Source organism: Cololabis saira, chromosome 9 (genome assembly GCF_033807715.1).
Source record: "Cololabis saira isolate AMF1-May2022 chromosome 9, fColSai1.1, whole genome shotgun sequence".
Classification (NCBI taxonomy): domain Eukaryota; kingdom Metazoa; phylum Chordata; class Actinopteri; order Beloniformes; family Belonidae; genus Cololabis; species Cololabis saira.
The window spans coordinates 11,407,095-11,429,699 of record NC_084595.1 but is presented as its reverse complement, the minus strand read 5'-3'; the positions used below and the strand labels follow the sequence as shown (position 1 = coordinate 11,429,699).

The window sequence follows — 22,605 nt, the reverse complement described above, 5'->3', positions numbered from 1 at the left end:
TAAACATGTATATCTCACCAAGTCTTCATCGCTCTAAAATAATTCATCTAAAAACGATGAGTGATATCAAACAAAGCAAGCTTTTGGACTTTTAAACTGAAGTACTTGTACGTGGTTCAAATCTCTCCTAAAACCTTCTGAATAGCCTTCACAGGTTAACGTATTGTCCACTTTTGAGTCAGAGCAGTGGTGGTGTTTTATTTTGAAAATCCATTGGATTCTTTATGCCACTCTCATGGCTTCCTGGCAGCTTGATCTGCTGTGTAAATTGTAAAGTTTAGCAGTATTTCAGCATCCAAATGAAATTGATATCTTTAGAGGAGCCGAGTGGACAGTCACTTCCGGGACACTCAACGGTATATCCTTTGCAACCAATCTCATTGACTAGAATGGCCAAGATTCACACAGACAGTGGGGCTAGTTTTGAGTTTAAAAAGATTGATGCAGACCCCAGAGCCATTTTTTAGTCATCGTTAAGGACTTTCATATGATTTGGGCAACCCTGGGTTATTTATACACCTATGAAAGCAAAGTTATGAATGTTTTGAATTTTTGCCAATTAATTATAATTGGCAGAAATTATTATTTCTAAATATACAGTTGAAAAGAAATTGAGTTTTTCCAATGTCAATGATACATAATATCACCAAACAATTCTGAGAAGCTGGAGGAAATATCCTGATGCAAGAGACAAGCCCAAAAACCAATATCAGATGGCTGTGATCTTTAGGCCCCCAGGCTGCACTGAATTAAAAACAGACATAATTCTGCTGTGGGAATCCTTGCCATTCAGTCAGGAAGATTTCTGCAAACCACTGTCAGCAAACACAGCATGTAACAACTTTCACAAATTAAAACTTACAACTTTACAATGCAAGCAAACACACACACACGCGATTGCAACTCTTGGATGACCACACATGTTAAACATTCAGGGACACTATTTCTCAATGAAAGTATAATTCAACGCTATGGTTAGCCTCGCATGACAATATTTATGTCTCCAGAACAGCTTTTATTCAAACAGTAATATCAAATGCAGAAGATTGAAAGAGTTCCAGATTAGGAATATGTCGCATAAAACAGTGTGAAATATATTGACGCTTACCTCAGATAATCACGAACAGACAATTGGTAGTCCCGGTGATCCTGTTTGCAAACTCTCACAAGTAAGACATGGAAATCTGCAGAGATCAAAATGAACAATGTGAATAGGCTTTCACTTTCAAACCTCTGTAATCTGCAAACAGAATATTTCTTTAGTGTGGACATAGGAGTATTTTTAATTCACTAGAAAAACAAACAGAGGCCTGTGCTCACAGAGGCTTGTATATAAGACTTGGATTCTAAGTGTCAAAGATATAGTGCACTAAAACTAGAATAAAGAAATGGATCAGAACTGTGCCTGTGCCTTTGTATACATGGTTTTGTTTCTGTAATTTATGCAACTACTTCCTGAAGTTCATATGATGGACAGTGTGGAAGACCAATGTAGAAAAGAATTATGATTTGTGGTGAAATTCTCTAACAATGGTTGGCTACTTACTCCTAAGAAAGCTGGCCAAACAATGCCAAACAATTTTGCAACACTTGGTTGGTGCTTGGTATTAATTTCATGATTAACATGCCATTGCAATCACTGAAAAACGTCATGGTGAAAAGGTAATAATAAAAACAAATTTTTGATCAAGTACTTTTAAACACGTTATTATTGAGTTCAAAAGGTGAAGATCAATCAATGTGTTAAGGATTATGAAAATCTGCCCAGCAAATAGTCGGAAATGTCAGCTACCTTTGCAGATGCTGACATCTGATCTAAGAGGGTAAATGAATGGGTGTTTCAGGTGCTCGCCACACCTTGGGAAAGTTAAAGATGCTTGGGCGCAGAAAAAAAGACAAAATGACCCACTCGGGTGCCAACAGGTGAGGCCTGATCTGTGTGTGTGTTGCAAAGCGGCCGAAGCGGGTGATTACTGCGCTGAGAAAGGAGTCCAGCTTTTACTGCTGGTGCTACCTGATAAAGCTTATCTGCCGGGAGCACGTCTCTGTTGACATCAGCGGGCTCACGAGCCGCGTCCCCGTCTGGTTCCGACCTCACTCCCACGCGGAGGGCTTAAGCCCGTTAGAGCCTTAACCTTACTCCTGTCCCGTGACAGGCCCGGGAAATATCACAGGCAGCAAAACTGTCCAGCCTCAGCCACCTCGGTCATTTTAGCCATTTTGAAAACTGGGATAGTGACGTACATTTACAATAGAACAAAATAGAACAGAATAGAATAGAATAGAATAGAATAGAATAGAATAGAATAGAATAGAATAGAATAAGCTTTAATGGTCAAGTATGAACATGCCAGACAGGGAATTTGTTTTCGTTTTTTTACGCTCACTGAACCCAGATTTAAATAGTTACAAACAGTTATAGACAAATGGCTCTTATTAACATATATACAATTTAAAAGTGAAAGGTGCAGCAGTATGAGGTTGTCATGGTTATTGAAATGTGCATTGCGCATTGTTATTATTATTATTGCACAGTGGCTGATTACTCTGATTACTGATTACTTATTATTATTACTTCTTATTATTTCTGATTACTCTGAGACTATGAGTGATGAGAGTTCACCAGAGCAACAGCTCTTACTGTAATTTACATATTATTTTTTTATTATTTTTTTTTTTATTTTTATATTTTCAACCACAAAAAGAGGGGTATACCTTAGATACACAGAACACAAAACCCCCACAACTCAACTTCCAAAAAAAAAAGTCAAAGTCCATACATACCAAAACATATTTCATAGTGTTATAATCATGCCAAATATACTAACCAAAAATTCTACTCACTGCACTAATTGAAAATACCAGATAGTACTACCATATCTGGTCTATCAATGACTCTGAAATAATAATTAAATAGTTAAATAATATTCCTACCCTACCATATTATTTTTTTAAAGGTGTTAACTCACTTAAATAGCTAGTTTACCGATATGGCTCTCTATTGCAGTCCAAACAGAATTAGCTTCAGTGAATTAAACTTTAAAAAGTTATATCATTGTTAGGGGTGGGCAAAAATATCGATATGGCAATATATCGCAATACTTTTCCAGCTGATTCAATATCGATATTCAAAATTTGAATATCGATTTTTTTTATTTATTTATTTATTTATTTTTTTTATCCCCGATTTTTTTCCCATTATATCACCCAGTGCTCCTACCTAAGTGACAGTCCTGGGCATTGCCACTCTCTACCAACCCTGGGAGGGCCCTGCACTGAGCTCAGGTTTTATTTCACGTTTTATTTCATTTTATAATTAATTTTTTATATAACACAATTGCCTGTCCTTAAAAAATGAAAAATAATGGACAGAGGTTTATTTATTTATGGATTTATATCTATACTGACTGATCACTGTGCCTGTCCTTGGTTTTAGTACCCATCTTTCTTGTGTTTATTATCATTTGCCACATAATTAAAGCAACCTCATACTAAATTTAATGTTAATTTCATATTATGTAAATAATATGAAAAACATATACAAATATGTTGTAACTTTAGCTTGTATAGTTATAATAAAACATTGTTTTGACTCAGTTTGTCCCATGAATTGTCACTATAATCTGATGAACGTGCAACTCGGATTTTAAGATCCATCACTATCATCTGATGTACATATATACAACTTGGATTTTAAGATGTGTAATGCATTTTTCAATTTTTCGGTGAACTATGTAGAATATAATAATCGGGATATTGCAATGTGTATCGTATCGTGGCTCAAGTATCGTGATGCGTATCGTATCGTGAGGTCCTTCCCAATACCCACCCCTAATCATTGTGATTTAAATGTCATTTCGGTAAACGCTCAGATGATCTAAATATTTGCAGGGAAGACAAGCGCCTTGCAACGTTTAATTATTTATGCAAGATCAAAAAACTGAACGTCCAGCTATGTTTTTGTTTCTGTGCTGAAACATCGTCCAGATAACAGAAACATCAGAAACAGAAGTGACCACGTAGCTGCGGTGACATTACGGCTCTTCCTAAGGCTGTGCGATTAATCGATTTTAAATCTAAATCGGATTTATTAATCAAGACGATGTTAAAAAAACGATAATCGGAAAATCGATTTTCCCTTTTTGCAGCTGGCTGCATTACAGACATAGCTCGTCTAGTCATCTTTGTTTGGTCAAGAAAATTGTAAATGTTGTCACTTTATTAAACTCAAGGAGGATTTACAGTATCTTTCAATTGCACTTCATTCCCAATAGGGAAATTTGTTTGCTATTTTTCTTTAAAAATAAAGATAAAATATTTGAAACAATTTATTCCAGTCTTTTGTAGTTTTACCAAAAAAATCGTAATCGAAAATCGGGGTTTCAGAGAAAAAAATCGGGATTTTATTTTTGTCCAAAATCGCCCAGCCCTAGCTCTTCCTCATATTTACTGGTGACACATCAACACTCTACCAACAACACACCAAACACTGCTGTGAAACCAGGCTGTAATCATTTTACAGCCTGCAAGTACCCTGGTAAAGTGTTGCAATCTCCTTGCAGGAGGTTTTATTTGGCATCGGCTGTGCCACAAGAGCAGCTAGTGAGCCGAGCTAACACTTAAGCCTGAATTATGGTTCCACGTTAAATCCACGCAGGTCCTAAATCGACGCGCACCGTTACGCCGTATGCTCTGCGTCGGTGTAACGCGGGACCATGAATCAGCCTTTAGCCGCTCACTGTTTTTGTTTGAGGTGGAGGGCGGACCCCGGGACGGAGGCCTCCGTCACAACACACTCACCAGGGAAGCGGACCGTCGAGAAGCCAGGCGGCCCAAAGAGTCACCCGAAGCCCATGCAATGAACAAGCAGCAGAACAATCTGGATAAAATAGACATCGGTCATGTCCGAGCCGAGGCCAGCCTTGTTTTTTCACCGCATCCCCGTCGTCGCCATCGCCGCGAGTTCTCCAGCAGCCCGACGACGTACGTCCGCGTGACGTCAGCGCGTCGGCCAGGGAGGGGGCGGGGCTTCCGGCGTACCACGCGGTGCGCTCATGTAAACACTGGCGAGCGAACCGCCAAAGTAAGGCCAAGTCCTTCAGTTTCATTCATTTATTGAGAAGTATAGACTAATCCGGCGACCGGTTTGTGTGCGCTGCCATCTTGCGGCGGCGCCATTGCTGCGGTGGCAGGTGTCAATCTGCCACCGCAGCGCTGTTATTGTAACCTGACGCTCTACAGCATCATTATAGCTGGATTGATGATGTTAGACAGTGGCCTTCCTTAAATAATGAAGGTATCTTAATAATGATTTGTTTGAGCGATAAGCAGGAAAGAATAGAGGAATAGGGAGTATGTACAGAGTATGTACAGTGTATGATTAAACACTGTAATATAGCTCTCTCCACCTCCTCTCCTTACGAGGCATGTCTGCACAATTAAATATTACCTGTGTATGTTTTGTTTAATTTTAGGTATCCAAGAATATTTTATTGATCGCCTGGCGTCCGATGACGAAAAAAAACGCAATTACAGGTCTCTAATTGAAGGGCAGAACTATCTCAGCTCCGGATGATACAGAATACATACATACATAACCCCAATCTGCAGATAAAACTAGTTTGTTGAGGAAAAAATATTAACTCTATTTGTAGCTGCAGAAGAAAAAAATAATCTCACGAGGAAAACAAAAATATTGCTCATGTCTCGGAGCCTCTTCAGCATAAAAAAAAAGAAGAGAGAAGTAAGAGTAATAAAAAAGATGTACTGTATGTTGTACTATTATACTAATTTATTGAAACACATGGCGAGTCAAACATCTACCAAAGCAGCTGTCAAACACTAAACAAGGTAGTAAGACGTGGGTTGTGCAGAACTGCGGCAGTAAATCCTCATCGGAGCTCCACTAGTAGTGATTTCATATGGATCAAACCGTTAATAATCATTATTTTCTCCATATACCGCTCCCTGGCTTCCTTGTTTAAGGTATCCAGGTAAATTCCAGTTCCTTTCCAGCAGTTTAACATCTTTTTTTTGCGTTCCGTCTGTTCACTTGGTGAAACAGAAAAGTGGTTTTGACAGTCCGTCCCGTCTTCATTCACTATCAAAACAAATGCACGTGACGGGACAGGAGTTTTCCGATGATACAAATACATTAAGAGAGCCTGGCAGGGAGCGGAGTAATAGATCCATACGTATATATGTCTATGGGCTGGAGCGGAGGAGCGGAGCCGCCACCGCAGTAATGGCGGCCCGCTCGACTTCCGGGTTTCGCCGGATTCGTCTATAATATAAACAGTACTCCAGTTGAGGGGGGATGAGGGGGGATGGCATCCCCCTTGAAATAAAAACAGTCAAAATCATCCCCCCCTGTAAAACTGCCATCCCCCTTTCCATCCCTTATGTCATTTCATCAATGAATGTGGTTTTACTGCTATTTCAACATTTAGAGTCATCACCAGAAAAATAACACCAGAAAAATAACTTATTTGACCATTTTCACCTGTTTCAAGTACATTTTCACTTGAAATAAGTAGGAAAATCTGCCAGTGGGACAAAATTTATCTTCTCATTACAGGCAAAAAAATCTTGTTCCACATGCAGATTTTTCTACTCATTTTAAGTGAAAATCTACTTGAAACAGGTGAAAATTGTTGTTTTTTCCAGTGATGAGTCTTGTTTTAAGTGTAATGAGATTTTTTTACTAAATGAGACATTTTAACTAGAAATAAGAGAAATATTCTTGTTAAGATTTTGAGTTTTTGCAGTGATCCATTTTACTTATCCTGTGAAGGACAGAGGCATATTGATAAGTTCAGAAAACTGCCCAGTGGATATTTAAAGCTTACAGAAGGCTGCATTTAACTGCTGCTATGTCATTCCTGCAGTATTTCTGCCGGTGTTTTGGTCAGTGCTATTATTTAATATATTATATTATTTGTAATGAGCACAAATTATCTGTCCCCATATGATAAAATCCACCATCCCCCCTGATTTTTTTTACAACTTGAGTACTGAGTATAATATAAACAGTACTCCAGTCGAGGGGGGATGAGGGGGGATGGCATCCCCCTTGAAATAAAAACAGTCAAAATCATCCCCCCTGTAAAACCGCCATCCCCCCTTTCCATCCCTTATGCCATTTCATCAATGAATGTGGGTTTACTGCTATTTCAACATTTAGAGTCATCACCAGAAAAATAACTTATTTGACAATTTTCACCTGTTTCAAGTAAATTTTCACTTGAAATAAGTAGATGTTAAGTAGATGTTCGTTAATGTCTTCGTTACTGTTTTTTACCGTGCAATACTTATTCCGGACTATCTGTGCAATATTCCACTACATGTGTATCATCTGTAAATAGAATCTCAGGTCTTCACTATTCAAATGCACCTTAACCTTTTTTTATATTTTTTATATTATTTATATTTCTTATATTTCTTATTGTTTGCACTATTGTTCTTATTTGTCTTGCACTGGAGAGGTGATGCTGCTTTCAAGAATCTCACTGTACCCAGGTACACTGACAATAAAGTATTCTATTCTATATTCTATTGTAAAAATCTGCCAGTGGGACAAGATTTATATTCTCATTACAAGCAAAACAATCTTGTTCCACTGGTAGATTTTTCTACTTATTTTAAGTGAAAATCTACATGAAACAGGTAAAAATTGTTGTTTTTTTCCAGTGATGAGTCTTGTTTTAGGTGTAATGAGATTTCTTTTACTAAAATGAGACATTTTAACTAGAAATAAGACAAATATTCTTGTTAAGATTTTGAGTTTTTGCAGTGATCCATTTTACTCCTGTGAAGGACAGAGTCATATTTATAAGTTCAGAAAACTGTTTTTTATTTTTGTGTTTTGATGTATTTGATGTAAGCCCAGTGGATATTTAAAGCTTACAGAAGGCTGCATTTAACTGCTGCTATGTCATTCCTGCAGTATTTCTGCTGGTGTTTTGGTCAGTGCTATTATTTGTAATATATTATATTATTTGTAATCAGCACAAATTATGTGTCTCCATATGATAAAATCCACCATCCCCTCTGATTCTTTTTTACAACTCGAGTACTGAATATAAATTGCTCTTCCAGAGAATTCCATCGTATTCTGAAAGCCATCCCACTTCCTTTAATACAGCTGATACCGAATACATTCATATACTCAAATGTTTCAGTCAAAATTACAGAACTAAAACTTAATGAATTACACATTAGTGACCAGAAATGTAATAACAAGGTTATTGGAAAAGCTCTAAAATGCAAATTATTTTTTTATTTTAACTCACCAAATATTCCGCCGCCCGCTGTCCCACTGCCCAACCGAGGACCAGTATCTTACATTTTAAGACAGATTTACGAGAAATCTAAAATAACTACCTGCCGCAGTAGTGGATAATCATAAGGAAAGGTTAAGTATGTGATGACATCCAGCGTCAGTGCTGTAAGCTCTATACTCAGGCCAATATGCTGCCCATAGATTCCATATGTGCACAGCTGATGTTAAAGTAAATCTATTCAGAGCCTATTGTACACCTCTTTACACAGCTCACCTTTGGTGTAATTATACCACCGCCAAGCTAAAGAAGTTGCAGGTAGCATATAATGATGCGTTCAGGATCCTCCTTAAGCTTCCAAGATGGACATGGGCAAGCACTTTATTTGTTTATTGTTATGTCCCCACCTTCCATGCTCTGCTGAGGAAATTATATGTTTAAATTTATGTGTCGACTCCATGAGTCAGAAAATTGTCTAATAACAGCACTCACTAACATCAAACTGATACAAGGTACACATCTGGACTATGGAAACATTGGAACAGATGTTTGCATGTATTTTAATGTGTGACCTGTAATTTTTATGTATTTTTATGTATTTTATATGGAACCTTTTGAGTCTGTAATAAAGTATGCATTCATTCATATGCTTTAAAAACCCTCCTTTCACTGCAGGAAAAACAAATAAGACAGCACGTTTTTTTTTTTTTTTTTTTTACATTCATGTACGTTTTGGTATACATTCATGAAAAATATTATCTTTTTAAATATTTTTTCACTTACAAAAGGGTATCTTGTGGACTAATGATCACAACTTCCCACTTGTATATGTCATCAACATCTATCAGACCAGCTGAAAAGCCCTCCACAGGGTTCTTGTTGAGCTCTGGGAAAAGAAAAGTAATACCGGTACTGTGGTTTCAAAACAACCAACTGGAAATTTTCCGCCACTGTCCCACCAGCCCAACTGATGACCAGTATCTTACATTTTAAGACAGATTTACGAGAAATAATAATAATAATAATGGCCGGGTTTCCCAGATCCAACCTCTCTTAAGGATTTAAGAGAGGTTCAAAGAAGGTTTGAACTAAGAGAGAACCCTAAGATATGGGTGTTTCCCAGATGACTTCTTAACACCGTTCTTTAGTTTCGCTCTTTCAGAAGCTCTTTGGAGCAGCTGTCCGGTTCTGAAACCAAATCAATCGATGCCAGGCAAATCGATCACCGATCACTATCAGCGCATTTTCACACGCAGCACTGCTGCCTAACGCACTAATTCACTGCTGCCTGTGCGTTATAATGAAAAATTAAGATGATAAATATAATTCAATGACCATTTTTCATCCAAACGGTGCGTTACTCCGTTATTTCTGGCTACAGTGAGGCTTTTTTTCCCCACACACGGAGACCGGGAGTAAACGGGTTGGGCGTGTGTGTGCGTTCAAAAAGATGAGCCAAGAGAAGGCGAGTTTCACAAATCGCAACGTGGAATTACAGCAATCCCTGGTTTTTCGCAGGGGTTATGTTCCAAAAAGAACCAGTGATAAGTGAAATTCTTTTTACAATTATAGAGGGCTTCAGATTGCAGAGATCATCCCCGCCACGCACGTATTCCTGCTCTTCTGATGCTGCTGCATCCCGCAGGTGGGTTTTTTCAAGAGAAGAAAATAGTTATGGGTCGTTGTCTTCGCTCTTTTTTCTTCTGGGCAAAAAGATTCTTTAATATAAACCAACACCATTGATTATATTTGAGACTGTAATGAACGATTCATCAAAGGATCCCGTTGATCAGCTGCTGCTTCCCTGTCATCACATAGATGCGCTCGGGCGCGGCGCAGGAGGATCGGTGTCCCGGCTGCCTGGACAGCCCGGTCCGACACACGTCCAGGGGACTGAAGTGCTGACGCACGAATGCGTTCATATAAACAGTTCTGCTTCGCGCACGGTGACGCGGTTGATTTGCAGCGAGAACATGCTGTATAGCAGCCAAATCATCAAATAAATGATATTCATGATGATCGTTTTATTTGTGCGTAATGCATAAAGCATATACAGGAACACACTTGTTATTCCTTATTTTTCTTTTTTTTTCCCCCTTTGCTGTCACCAATAAATGCTAAACAATATAAATCTAAAGTATAAAATAGATCAAAACTTTGGGGGTGCGGGGTGCATTGTTTTAATATCTCATTGCTTGGTGTAATATTGTTTTGCCTGACGCGGCTGGATCTGTGAGTCTTTGTTCACTAAGATGGTTGTAAAGACTGGGTCAGCAGCATCTTTCATTTCCTTCTTAATGAAAGAGATACTTAAGCTAAGAGCGACTCTGGGAAACGCGATTTTCTTTCACAGGCTCCTTAAGAAGGTTTGAAAGAAGTCTTTCGCTGTTAAGAACTACTTAACTGATCTGGGAAACCCGGCCAATAATGGTTTAACTTGTAACGCACTTTCCATTCAATGAATCTCAAAGTGCTACACTTAGATCATTATTCATTCATACACATTCTCACTGGTGGTGGTAAGCTACAATTTGTAGCCACAGCTGCCCTGGGGCAGACTGACAGAAGCGTGCCTGCCATTCCGCGCCAAACGGCCCCTCCGACCACCACCAACATTCATACACATTCATACACATTCACACGGGGCAAGCTGCAACTATGAGCTCAGAACCTGATAGTGACCTTTGACACTGAAATGCTGTGGACATTCCTGTAATTCCTATAATAGAGTCTCAATGAAAACACAAAGGGGAATTAAAGCACACCTATTTTAAATATTTTAAGTTTATATACACATTGTGTTGTCTTCAACTGAAACATTTTCTTTTAATTTGTAATAATTTTCACACATGTGGCTCTCTGGTGCTGCTGAGGGACTAAAATCTTAGTTACACATCTTTCAGAACGGGTAAGTGAGCCCCATCCTGCTCCTCTTTAGGAAAGTAAATTCGGTTTTCCATTTTTAGAGATATTTACACGAAGTATTCGCTTTTTGGGGCAGAAATATCTTCTCTCTCGTTACATCCATCCATCTCTGATTTGTTTTTCCGAGTTTGCTCCGGTTTGCTCCCGTTGTCGCCACTAACCTCGCGAGAACTGCCACCCAGGCTACAGCAGGTGGCAGTTCTCGCGAGACCAGTGACAATTCAATTTGGGGATTAAAATTGATTATTATAAAACGGAAAATTTACGGGGAAATACTAATATGGGAGGAAGGTATGGCAGAAAGAGGGGTAAAATACGGTAGTTTCCTGGACAAAACGGGGGACAGGTATGGGTTATACTGAAGCAGTGACAATTAAACTTTTTTGGTTTTTGCATCATCAAAAGTCTGCTGATGAAGCAATCACTTTAACAATTACCTATACTTTTTCAGATACTTAAGGGTACAGCATCTACAATAGCATACATGCACACTGCTGAAATACAGAGGTTTTATAGTCTACAATATAATAGAATAAGCTTTATTAGGCAAGTATGAACATGCCGGACAGGGAATTTGTTTTCGTTGTTTTTTGGCTCACTGAACCCAGATTTAAATAGTTACAAACAGTAGTAGACAAATGGCTCTTATTAAAAAACACCAGGAAACTGGACCATATTACACCGGTCATGAAATCGCTACACTGACTTCCAGTGAGTCAAAGGATAGAGTTTAAAATCTTCCTGCTGGTCTACAAAGCACTGAATGGTCTTGGACCAAAATACATGCTGGATCTGTTAGTTCCCTATGAAGCTCCCAGACCCCTGAGCTTCATCTGGATCTGGTTTGTTGTGGTTCCCAAGAACCAGAACCAAGCAAGGTGAGGCTCCTCACCGGTGGAACAAACTTCCTGCAGACCTGAGGTCTGCTCCAACTGTAGATCCTTTAAATCAGGCCTAAAAACATCACTGTTTACTGAAGCGTACTCTTAAAATAAATACTTACCTGCTGGACTCTACTACCCTTACTTTTTAACAACTTGTGCTTTTTATTATTTTACCTATTTTCTTATCACTGCTGAAATACAGCAAGGTTTTATATACTAGTATGAATTCTTTGGTGAGATTGAATTATGCAAAGTGTGTAAATGTCAAAAACTACAAGAAAATTACATCCTCACCAATAAAAAAACACAACACAAAAACATCTTAAACAATTATGTATTGACTGATGGCTTACATATGCAATTTTATTTCCATGACGCTTGGCATACTTTCATTCAGTCTATAACATTTAAAAGCCCGACAAGTGAGGCATTACAAAGTTCTTTGAGACTGCAGGACACTTCATTGGCTCACAGCTGACTTTCAAATGACAAATTTTCATCATGACAGTCCCCAGTGCCAGAGTTGTACATTGTTTTTATATTCCCAGGTCTGAATGCAATCTTTCAAATTTTACTGACAAGCCACTTCTTTGTTTAGTGACTAATGTCATTTGTAAAATAAAAACAAACAATCTAATGTGTAGAGCTCTTGTAAGACAAAAAAAAAAATAGAGGAAAAAAAAAAGCTTAGCTTTTTCGCAACTGGGTTACAAACGCCTCACCACCTCTCAGAGCACACTTTACTACAAGATATTTCTCTGTGAGGAAAATGCATCAGGCATACGATATGGCACAAAATAATCTTGATTTAAATATTAACCTGGAGGTAATGATTACAAGGTCATTCTAGGGTTCCGGTTTGACTGGAATCATGATGACTTTGTTAGAGCCATATTTATCAGCTGCACCATGCATGGACATCACCACTGCATGACGACCTTAAGTGCTGATTCAACGTCCTTGTGCAAGAACAGTAATACAAAAACAGTCTATCCCTTGTCATGTGTCCAGAATGGATTGCATGCAAAACAATGAAATGAGCTTTACATGAGAGGATATTGGTCAAGGTAAATACATTTCTTTTTCAGTCATGTGTCCTTGTTACAATGAAAGACGATGAAGTTTTCACATAAGAAAATGCCACTTCTAATTATACAGTATATTATGCACAAAATATTGTGGTAAGAAAACCAGCGGAAAGTCTTCTGTGGCTTAAAGAGAAAACAAAAAAAACATTGTTTTAAAGAGCAAGTCTACTGATCTCAGGAAAGCAACCCATCAACCTCTTTCCGGGGGAATTTCATTCTGCACTGTACTTTGACACATTTGTGTAATGAATTACAAAACTGCAATAATTCTCCAACCAACCACCATTATGTGTGAAAGTTGAAATTCCCATAATCAAACCTCACATGATCATTTAATATGCAGTGTAACCAGAGTCATTCTCTACACATTTATAATAATCACCATCACCAATGAGAACGACGGTTTCAATAAAGCTTTAAAAAGCAAGACTACCCTGAGAGAAGGTCTAAAATGTGGGCAAGCTTGCCAGACCAGAACTGGCTTGAATGGGTTTGGTTTATTAAATCTGTACACTCTATTTCAATATAATCAGCACGTTTTTTGTCCCAAGAATGTAAGACTTTTTTTTTCATAATTGTGTAATATATATCTCTACATAATACAATCCAAGTCCTCTGAACTATGTAGACATGTGCAAGTGTTTACAACCAACTTCAACAATACAGTAAAGGCAAAGACCTGTGGACACCAAGTTAGGATAATGTTGATATTTGAAATTTTCTTGAGTCCTCACAATTATCAAAATCTAAGTGCTGCAAGTACTTCATACACGAGGTATTGGATATCTGGTTAACTGTTCTGAGTATAAAACAGAGGCAAAATACAATAGAACATCTCGCAAGCATGACAAAGAAACATCTACGGACACGATACACAAGTGGTGAAAGAGAATATGAGGTGGAGTTCTTGAATATAGTGTACTTACAGATTGAACGTGTTCATGTTGATGAGAGGTCATACTGTATGCATCACGCTTTCAAATACATTACCCTTGAGCCCCTCAGTAGATCAATGCACAGCTCCTCAGCGGACCTCAGTCTAGTGCTTGGATGCTGCGGTGTCTCGGCAACAACTCCTATTTTAATAATGTCCACTCGATCATAAACTACCCGTGAGAAAGATCCTTACACACACAAAGGAATAAGTACCTACCTATCTCTGCAAACAGCGACATTTTCTTCATAAAAGGAGAGATTCTGCTCATCGCGTTGGATCTCGGAGGAATGATTTCTCACTTGAGGCATGATGCAACGTACTTCTTCTCGGCTGATTCAGATAACTGTGGGTCATGCGTATGTATAAAAATGAAATGCATGTCGTAGCATGATGTGTATCAACAAAATCTGAGGTAAACCAAGCGTCCTGTGTCTTGGCTCATTACAGTCTGAGAACCAGTACCTTAGAGGGTCAGAGAGGTAAAAGTCTGAAAGAAATCATGTAAACTGTGCTCAGGTGAAGCGAATGTTTCACTTACCACCAAAAGCACATGGGTTTTAAATTGTAAACCTCAAGGTTTATCCAAATAATAATAGTAAAAAAAAAAACGAAATAAAAAATAAAACACCTAAAAGTATTCTAGTATAAGGTTTAACATGACTTTTTTTCTTGTTTTTGCAGGGTTTTCAACTTTTTTCTTTTGTTTTTGCTCAACCATAATCACAGGTGACTAACTACAGAGGATAACAGGGTCAGGTGAGTACCATGCTACATCAGATTTAGAGAAGGCTATTGCAGACAGTTCTACAACATGTACAACCACATTTTATAAGTGTGAGTTACAAATGTTTCAAAACATATCACCAAGAAACTAAGTACATACAAGATGTTAAATATTTAGAGTCTTAAAGGACTATCCCTCAGTCAGTTTTAGGATTTCATGTTACTTGACTTAAACTGTCCATTCTCAGACAAAATTTGAAAAATTGCTATTCAAAAAGTAGCAAACTTGGTCAACGTCTCTTTTCAAATAGTTATAGTGCTTTTAATGGCTTAAGACAGGGGTCTTTTTTTAATCTCACCCAGTGGCAATCTACAGAACTTCAGTGTACATTTTATGACACCATAGCTGCAAAAGTCTTCATGTCAAGTCCGATAGGTAAAACGACAGCTAGTGCTGTCACATACATTTCAAAGTAGTATGCATTATCAAAAAAAGAGAAAAAGAACAAAAACAAATACTCCTTTATAAATTCTTTTTTTCAACTCTTAAGTTCTTGTAGGGACTTTAGTGTAATGTCTAACTCTGCGTTCCCACTTCCTGTGGGTTATCAGAATGAGTGGAGAGGCCTTCAGGAGCCGGGCTCCTTTCAAGTCTGCAGGAAGCTTCTATCTGAGCCTGGCGTGTGCCACGAGGGGCATCTGGAGAAGAAGCCACGGGGGAAAATGGACTTTAAAACTCCCATTCCAGAGTTTCTTCTCGATTGGCTGCTCTCTCTAGCCTGTGAATGATGTTATTCAGGTTGGCCATTTTCTCGTTGCGTCTCTGAGTGCTTCTGTTGAGTTTGGGGCTTTGGAAGGGAGGGAGCGGGTTAGCGTCCAGGCTGTGACTGGTGCTAGTTGTTGGAGGGTTAGGCAACGAGGGTGATATGGGAGCAGAGGAGGAGGGAACTGGAGACACTGACATCATGAGGCCGGGTGAGGACGCGGCAGAGGGGGAGTTGAGGGAAACCTCGAGGCTGCTGCGACACGGCTCCGACGAAGCCTTGAAGCTGACCGGATCGACAGGTGACTTTCCAGATTCCTCCCCTTCGTGCCTGGACTGGCTGGATCTCTGAGGAGCATCTGTGCCCAGGTAGAGCACCTGAACCTGGCTGGTCAGGCCTTCTTCCTGCTTCAGACTCTGGCCAGGCAAGTTGGGCTCGTAGCAGCCGGCGTCAGAGTCCTCGTGCTCGCTTTTCAGTGGGGCGAAAGCCCCCGGTGAAGGAAAACCTTGTCCTCCTGACTGTTTCGTAGAGCCTTCCCTTCCCTCCTCCCCATCCTCTTCTCTCTCTGTGGCTTCCTGTTTGACGTGAGGCGATGCTGTGCTGCCGTTGCGAGGAAGGTTGGAGGGCTTCTGCTGCCTCCTGTCCTCTCCGTCAGAGGGCGGGCTCCGCGTGACTGGGGGGGAGTAGCTGTGGTGCTCAGCATCAGTGTCGTTGTCAGGCAGACCCCCCATCAGGACCTCTCGTCGCATCCTGGACCTGCACACAAACACGCTGTTAAGTAGTCTCTTAAAGGAACAGTTATACAACATATTTGCATACCTGCCAACACTCCCGATTTATGCGGGAGTCTCCCGATTTTCAACCATTTCTCCCGCCCTGCTCCCGATTTGTAATTTCTCCCGCTTATCTCCCGATTTTAAAGTGAAATGAGTCAATGGTGTTTCATGTGTCGTGGTTCCTGACAACCTGGCAACCCAACCCAAAAAGCACCCGCCCTACGGGCCTTGCTTGCCATACGTCACTGCCTACGTCCAAGCTACGTATCCGCCCCATGGAGCTGCTGTGATACGTCAACGTCGCCGCCATATTGGATGTGGCAAGACTGCGCTGTAAACTAATACAAGTAAATTGACTTATTTTCATAAAGCGCCTTTCTACAAAGAAATTTACATTTTACGTCTCATTTATTCATTCACATACGCACTAATATACTTGGGAAACAGTTAGGCACCAAATATAATATATTTAATTTTCTCAGATGGCAAAAATAAGAACTTTATTGATCCCACATAGGAGTAATTCATGTTATATCAGCTATAGAGAACAAGGTAGTGCCGAAAAACAATATATATCCCCCCTCACAAAAATAAGAAAAATAGAGAAACATATCCTCTCATCAGCAAAGCATTACATAAACATATTTAAAAATTTTCAAGTTACAAAATAGCATATTTGAACAATTTTTCAGATTTTTTCAGTTATTTTGGTCAGTTAGTCTGGAAAATGGTTCAAATATGTTACCACAAGTATGTACACTCCAAAAAAGTGATTGAAGCTGCAAAGTCTGCCACCCACAATTACAACCTGCCCTTGGGGGACAAAGAGAACCTGGAAAATTCTACAAATATTATATTTTATTGTTATTAATACTAAACTTATTTGGCTCCAAGAAGGCTGTAGAGTCATTTTGGGAGGTACATTTTAGCACATTTCATTGTAGCTATGGATTTAAAGCTCATTAAAAGTCGTCTTGTTTATATCAGGGCGGGGATGTTGTGAGTGGAGCATTCCAACCACTACCTCAGAAAATCTCCCTCTTTTTCACAGCCCAATGTTGGCAGGTATGCATATTTGAGTTTACATTTGAGTTATGTTTGCAGCTTAAAGTAAAAGTGTATAAATAACAAAAACAGAAAAAGCACACATTAATATTTGCCAGTAAAGACAGTGGACTAGCCTGTAGTTGTGGAACCAGTTGATAACAGTGTTGGTTTTGAGGTTGAGCTGCGAGGCCAGCATCTCGATGGTGTTCTGGGAGGGGTAGGGCTCCAGCAGGTAGGCCTTCCTCAGGGCTTCCTTCTCCTCAGCCCCCAGAACCACCCGAGGCTTTTTCACCTGGCTGAAGGGGCAAAAGTCCAGCGAGGTCAAGGCTGGACTCACACACTCAGAGCGAGTGCTGGGCGAGTCGCTGTCAGAGTTGGTGCTCAGCAGCCCGTAACGCCTCTTCAGGTAAGCTGGAAGAGGCAGACAGTGATATCAAATCAGACGTTAAGTCTATGAAGTCTAATGCTTGAGGAAACAACAGCATGCACTCTTGGTCTCCACCTTTCTTCTCCATCTTCTTCATGGCCCTCAGCTTGTCTACGTTGTGAGGATCGTTGAGCCAAAGCTGCATCCGGACAAACGGCTCCCTGCCCTTGAGACTGAGTTTGTGCCACGGTTTGGGCCTGGAGAGCAGGTCGGACACTGAACCTTGAGTCAGACCCAAGATGGTTTCACCAAAGAGACGCTGGCCTGTGGCAAACATATGTACAGAGCATATACGTCACTGGTGAACAGAGGTGTCAAAAGTATTCACATTCATTACTCAGGTAGAAGTATAGATACTAGAGTTTAAAAATACTCCTGTAGAAGTTGAAGTATCATCTCAAGTTTTTTACTCGAGTAAAAGTATAAAAGTACTGGTTTTAAAACTAGTTAAAGTATAAAAGTAAAAGTAATGTAAGGGGGAAAAAAGCCATTAAGGACAAAAGCCATTGAAAATGAATGCATTTTAGTATAATGCAAATATATTAAAGAACCATGTATGTGTACTATTGAGCATTAACATGTGTTTCAGAGAGCAGGAGATATGATGACTAGCTGCCTATAAGTATTGTAATGGTGCAAAAAGTCAAACTTCAGAGGCATGTTATCATTTATCCTAACCTTTATTGGAATGTACATCCAAGTTTAGTTGCAGGAATCTGAGGGCAACGGATGTAAGAACAAAACTGGACAAGAACATCTGAAACAACCACAACCAAATTCACTCTATCCGGATGGAGCAATTTAACTGGATAGTTTTTTTTTAAAGGCCGAAATGAAATAGAGTAACGAGGCTGTTTTTAAAATGTAAGGAGTAAAAAGTACAGATAATTGCGTGAAAATGTAAGGAGTAAAAGTAAAAAGTCATCTGAAAAATAATTACTCCAGTGAAGTATAGATAACCAAAATTTCTACTTAAGTAAGGTAACGAAGTATTTGTACTTCGTTACTTGACACCTCTGCTGGTGAATGCATCTCCTGGTAAGCGTCAGTGCAGCTTATGCTGTGCAGTCAGACCCACCTAGGTTGTTGTCTGTTAGCACCTCCTTGACCTTCTTGGTGATGGCATAGGTGTCGAGCTCCGGGGACATGGCCACCAACTCCTGGATGCCCAGGGGGTTTGTGGGCTGATGCAGGGCTGTGAGGATGGGAGTGGATTTCCCTCCTTCAGAGTGGGCCGGCAGCCCCAAGCCAAGGCTCTCAGGCTGCTGGTTCTCCTTACTGCTCTCCAGGGACAGACCAACAGGCTCTACTAGCGGACTTGGGTGGCTTTCTGCCGGGCTGGGAGGTGGCGATGGCGAGGACTGTGCTGTCACAGGGCTTTTATCTGGAAATAACAATTTTTTACATGTTTATATTTTATTTATTTATTTATTTATTTATTTATTTATTTTAGATCCCCATCAGTTGCTGCCTCAGCAGCAACTATTCTTCCTGGGGTCCAACAGTACAAATATACATTTCTATAAAATGTTTGCAGTACAATACAGTACAAATGTTAGTTAAACAGAATAAAACAAAGTAGATAACAAGTACAAAGAACAACAACTAAAAAGAAAAACAAGACAAAAAAACAAAAACAAATACGAAATACAGATAATAATAAGCAGAAAACAATTAAAAAAAGAAAATGAATTTTCCTAAATGAAAAAAACGACGTCACAAAACTTCAGCAAAATAAAATACTAAAAATTGAAATTAAATGCAGAACAAGAAAATATGTTTATTTATATAACACCTAACTTAATTAAATCAATAAGCTAAAACCATTAGACACAATCTAAAACAAACAGTTTCTTTTGAACTTCCTTTCTTAGTGTCCTCTTGAAGCTTCAACTCTGCCACTAGTTGAAATAAGATTTTCTGGAAGTATACTCCAGTAAGTAACTGCCCTGTACATTACTGTTCTTTTTAGTGTATCGGTTTTAGGTTTGGGCAGGGTGAAATGACCTCTCGTGGCATGTCTAGTATGATAGTAGTAGTATAATAGTATGATATTTATGACATCCTCATCAGCCGAGCATTTTTTTTTAAATTCATTGTTTTTACGAGTTTTGGTTAAAACAGCATTTCAAGTGGTTCTGGTGGTGATGCGAGACAATCTCTGCAGAAGTGAGTGTGCTGTGTGAACATGCAGCCTCACCCTGAGTGTGGCCCTGGTTCAGGGGCGGGTTGAGGCTCTGGCCAAGCTGGTCCAGTAACCACAGCTGCATGCGGATGAAGGGCTCTCTGCCTTTCTGAGTCAGCTTGCTCCAGGGTTTGGGTCGTGACAGCATGTCACTGACACTGCCCTGAGAAAGCCCCAGCACCTGTAACATACAGTCAGGACAATATATATTGTAATGTAACTTCACACACCGTTTGAACCACCGCTGACACCAAATATAAACAGTAAGTGTCAAAAGTCATTATTGAATTGTTTCACATAGTCCTTAATTTCTCTTTGGGGGTAAAGAAAGTATTTTGGAATTGAATTGGAATCGGTTGATGCACTTTCACAAAACAACCACAAGGGGGAGACAGTACACCACGAATGGTGAAAACGGTTAAGATTAAGGATTCAAATTACAGTTGAATAAAGCTAATTTCATGAAAATTCTTCCAAAAGTTGCACTTAATTGTGTTTTCATAGTCTTTACAATCAACTCTCTCAAAGTAAAAGTTGGAAAAGTAAAAGTGAGAATGCTTAGAATTTGTTGTCTTACATAATTTCCTTGTTTTTTTTTTTTGCTTGTTTTTTTAAGAAAAACATATGGCTTGTCGAGGACAAAATAAATCCTTATGCATGGATATACTTTCCCTTTTTACTCATTTAAACACGCTTTACGTTTAACAGATCAAGTAAAAATGCTTGATCTGAGTAAACTAATCAACAAATACTTCTTATGAACATAATTTTCCAGAAAGCTCCAACACAGCAGAGTCAAAAACCATTTAAAAACACCACAGGTGAGAGCTACGAGAACCAACATTAGTGTGATGTGGTAAAACACGTGGCCAGCATCCCTAACTTTCATCTCTCTCTCGAAAAAAAAAGTTAACTCATTAAAATAAGCCTCTAAGCCTCTAAGTTAAAAGCAGTGTTAATAATGGCCTATACAATAAGAAATATATGTGAATGCTTGGATACAAAATAAGACTATTACATTTTTATCCACGGCTGTCTCAGAAAAAGCACCTATGAGGTTTTTAGATAGTTTTGTATGAACTATAAGAACCTTTTGGCTGAAAATCCTGCTGCTAAATAGTTGGGACTTGTTCTTTGTTTTAAAGGATGCTCAGTTAATGCTTTGTTGTTTTAAGATTATTCAGATATATTTCACGTTTAAAGATGTTACCTTAGACATATACTTCAAGCCAAATAGAGAATCCTGACAAATGTAATTTATCAATGTTTGTGCGGCATTGAAGTTTATATACATTAAAACATTAATCTTTAATCTAAGACAATTCATAACATAGAACATGCACATATTCTCTTTTTTTATCTGTGCCTGTAAGGACAACGTTTTTTGGGGGGGTATTTGCAGGAGTTAAAAGCAGCTGCTGACCTTTTCACCAAAGATCCTCTGACAGATGCCGTTCTTCGCCAGCTTCTCCTTCACCTGCCTCGTCAGCTCAATGGTGTCCACCTCCCTGTACATGTACATCTCATACTGCTCGGGGGTCAGCGGGGGCACCGTGGGCTTCAGTGCGCGGGGAATATACGCCGGGTAGTAGGAAAGGCGCCCCGGGCCCGGTCCGGGGGACTCGCCGCTCACCGAGGTGTCCGACTCCACCTTCACCTCCACCGGCCGGCTCAGGCCCAGCTCATCTTCCGCGCCCGAAGCCTCCTCGCTGTTGGGGAGGCCCTCGCCGTTCTCCAGACGGGGCCAGGAGCGGGGCAAGGTGGACGGCCCAGAGGACGATGAAGACAGGGAAGGAGAGACTGAATTGAAGGGCCGGGAGCTACCTCCGCTGCTAAGTGCCATAGATCCTCGTTCCTGAGACCAGTGCTGATCGAAGTAGGTGCCCGCTTCACCAATTTCTGATTTGACTTTGCGGATGATGTTCTGAACAAAAGCAGCAGGGGAGAGGACACTCAGGGGCGTCTGGGGGCTGCTGATAGAGTTTGCCATGCAAACGGTAACACAACCTCCTTCCTCCTGTTTGATGGAGATGGGTACAGGGAGGGGCCTTGAGCGTTCAGGGGGCCCCAGACGTTCTACCTGAACTCCTGAGCTGGCGGTGGAGGCCCTTCCACAAACCTCCATCTCCATCAGGGCGTGCTGCTGAGCCTCCATCTCCCTCCTCGCCTGTTCCAGGATGTTCTTGATGGTTTCATCGGAGCCGCTGTTTGCTCCGTTACTGCTCCTGCCAGACGAGCTGTTCAGAGACGACTTGCCGTCACCTGAAAAAAACGTCGATATTTTAATGGTAGTGCATTAACATGGAAGCTGAATGTTGTACATTATATGGGTCAATGACGTGACGCCTATATTTTCTGAAAAACAGATTTTTTTAAATTCAAAAAAGGTTTAAATGGATAAAAAAATACAATATATATAACAACCTTTCCCACATATGGACTCACTTGAATTTTACAAAAAATACTAGTTATTTGGGATTTTGTTGTTGTTTTAAGCGTCAAAATGTCTTGTGGTGCGACCGTCCGACCAGGACTCTGGTTTTGAAAACTTTCTGAAATGTCTTGTAGTG

General features: G+C 39.8%; 2 protein-coding genes across 12 annotated transcripts in view; both read right to left on the bottom strand.

The window, feature by feature from the left end:
* Positions 1 to 5,000, bottom strand: part of mtmr3 (myotubularin related protein 3) — a 36,709-nt gene extending 31,709 nt beyond the window's left edge. For 8 of the 10 annotated variants that reach the window (XM_061730476.1, XM_061730482.1, XM_061730477.1 and 5 more), the window contains exons 1-2: positions 4,801 to 5,000; positions 1,109 to 1,184 (exon numbers count right to left, since the gene is read on the bottom strand). The gene's annotated coding sequence lies outside the window, so the exon portion shown is untranslated. The remainder of the gene's footprint in view (positions 1 to 1,108; positions 1,185 to 4,800) is intronic. The other 2 variants (XM_061730483.1, XM_061730486.1) reach the window with 1 other exon arrangement.
* Positions 5,001 to 12,436: 7,436 nt separating this feature from the next.
* The window catches only part of cux2b (cut-like homeobox 2b), a 109,020-nt gene continuing 98,851 nt past the window's right edge, over positions 12,437 to 22,605 (bottom strand). For both annotated transcript variants that reach the window (XM_061730474.1, XM_061730475.1), the window contains exons 17-22: positions 21,459 to 22,297; positions 20,051 to 20,216; positions 18,929 to 19,234; positions 17,926 to 18,114; positions 17,558 to 17,834; positions 12,437 to 16,356 (exon numbers count right to left, since the gene is read on the bottom strand). In XM_061730474.1, coding sequence (XP_061586458.1) covers positions 15,567 to 16,356; positions 17,558 to 17,834; positions 17,926 to 18,114; positions 18,929 to 19,234; positions 20,051 to 20,216; positions 21,459 to 22,297 — 2,567 coding nt within the window. In that variant the 3' untranslated portion in view covers positions 12,437 to 15,566. The remainder of the gene's footprint in view (positions 16,357 to 17,557; positions 17,835 to 17,925; positions 18,115 to 18,928; positions 19,235 to 20,050; positions 20,217 to 21,458; positions 22,298 to 22,605) is intronic.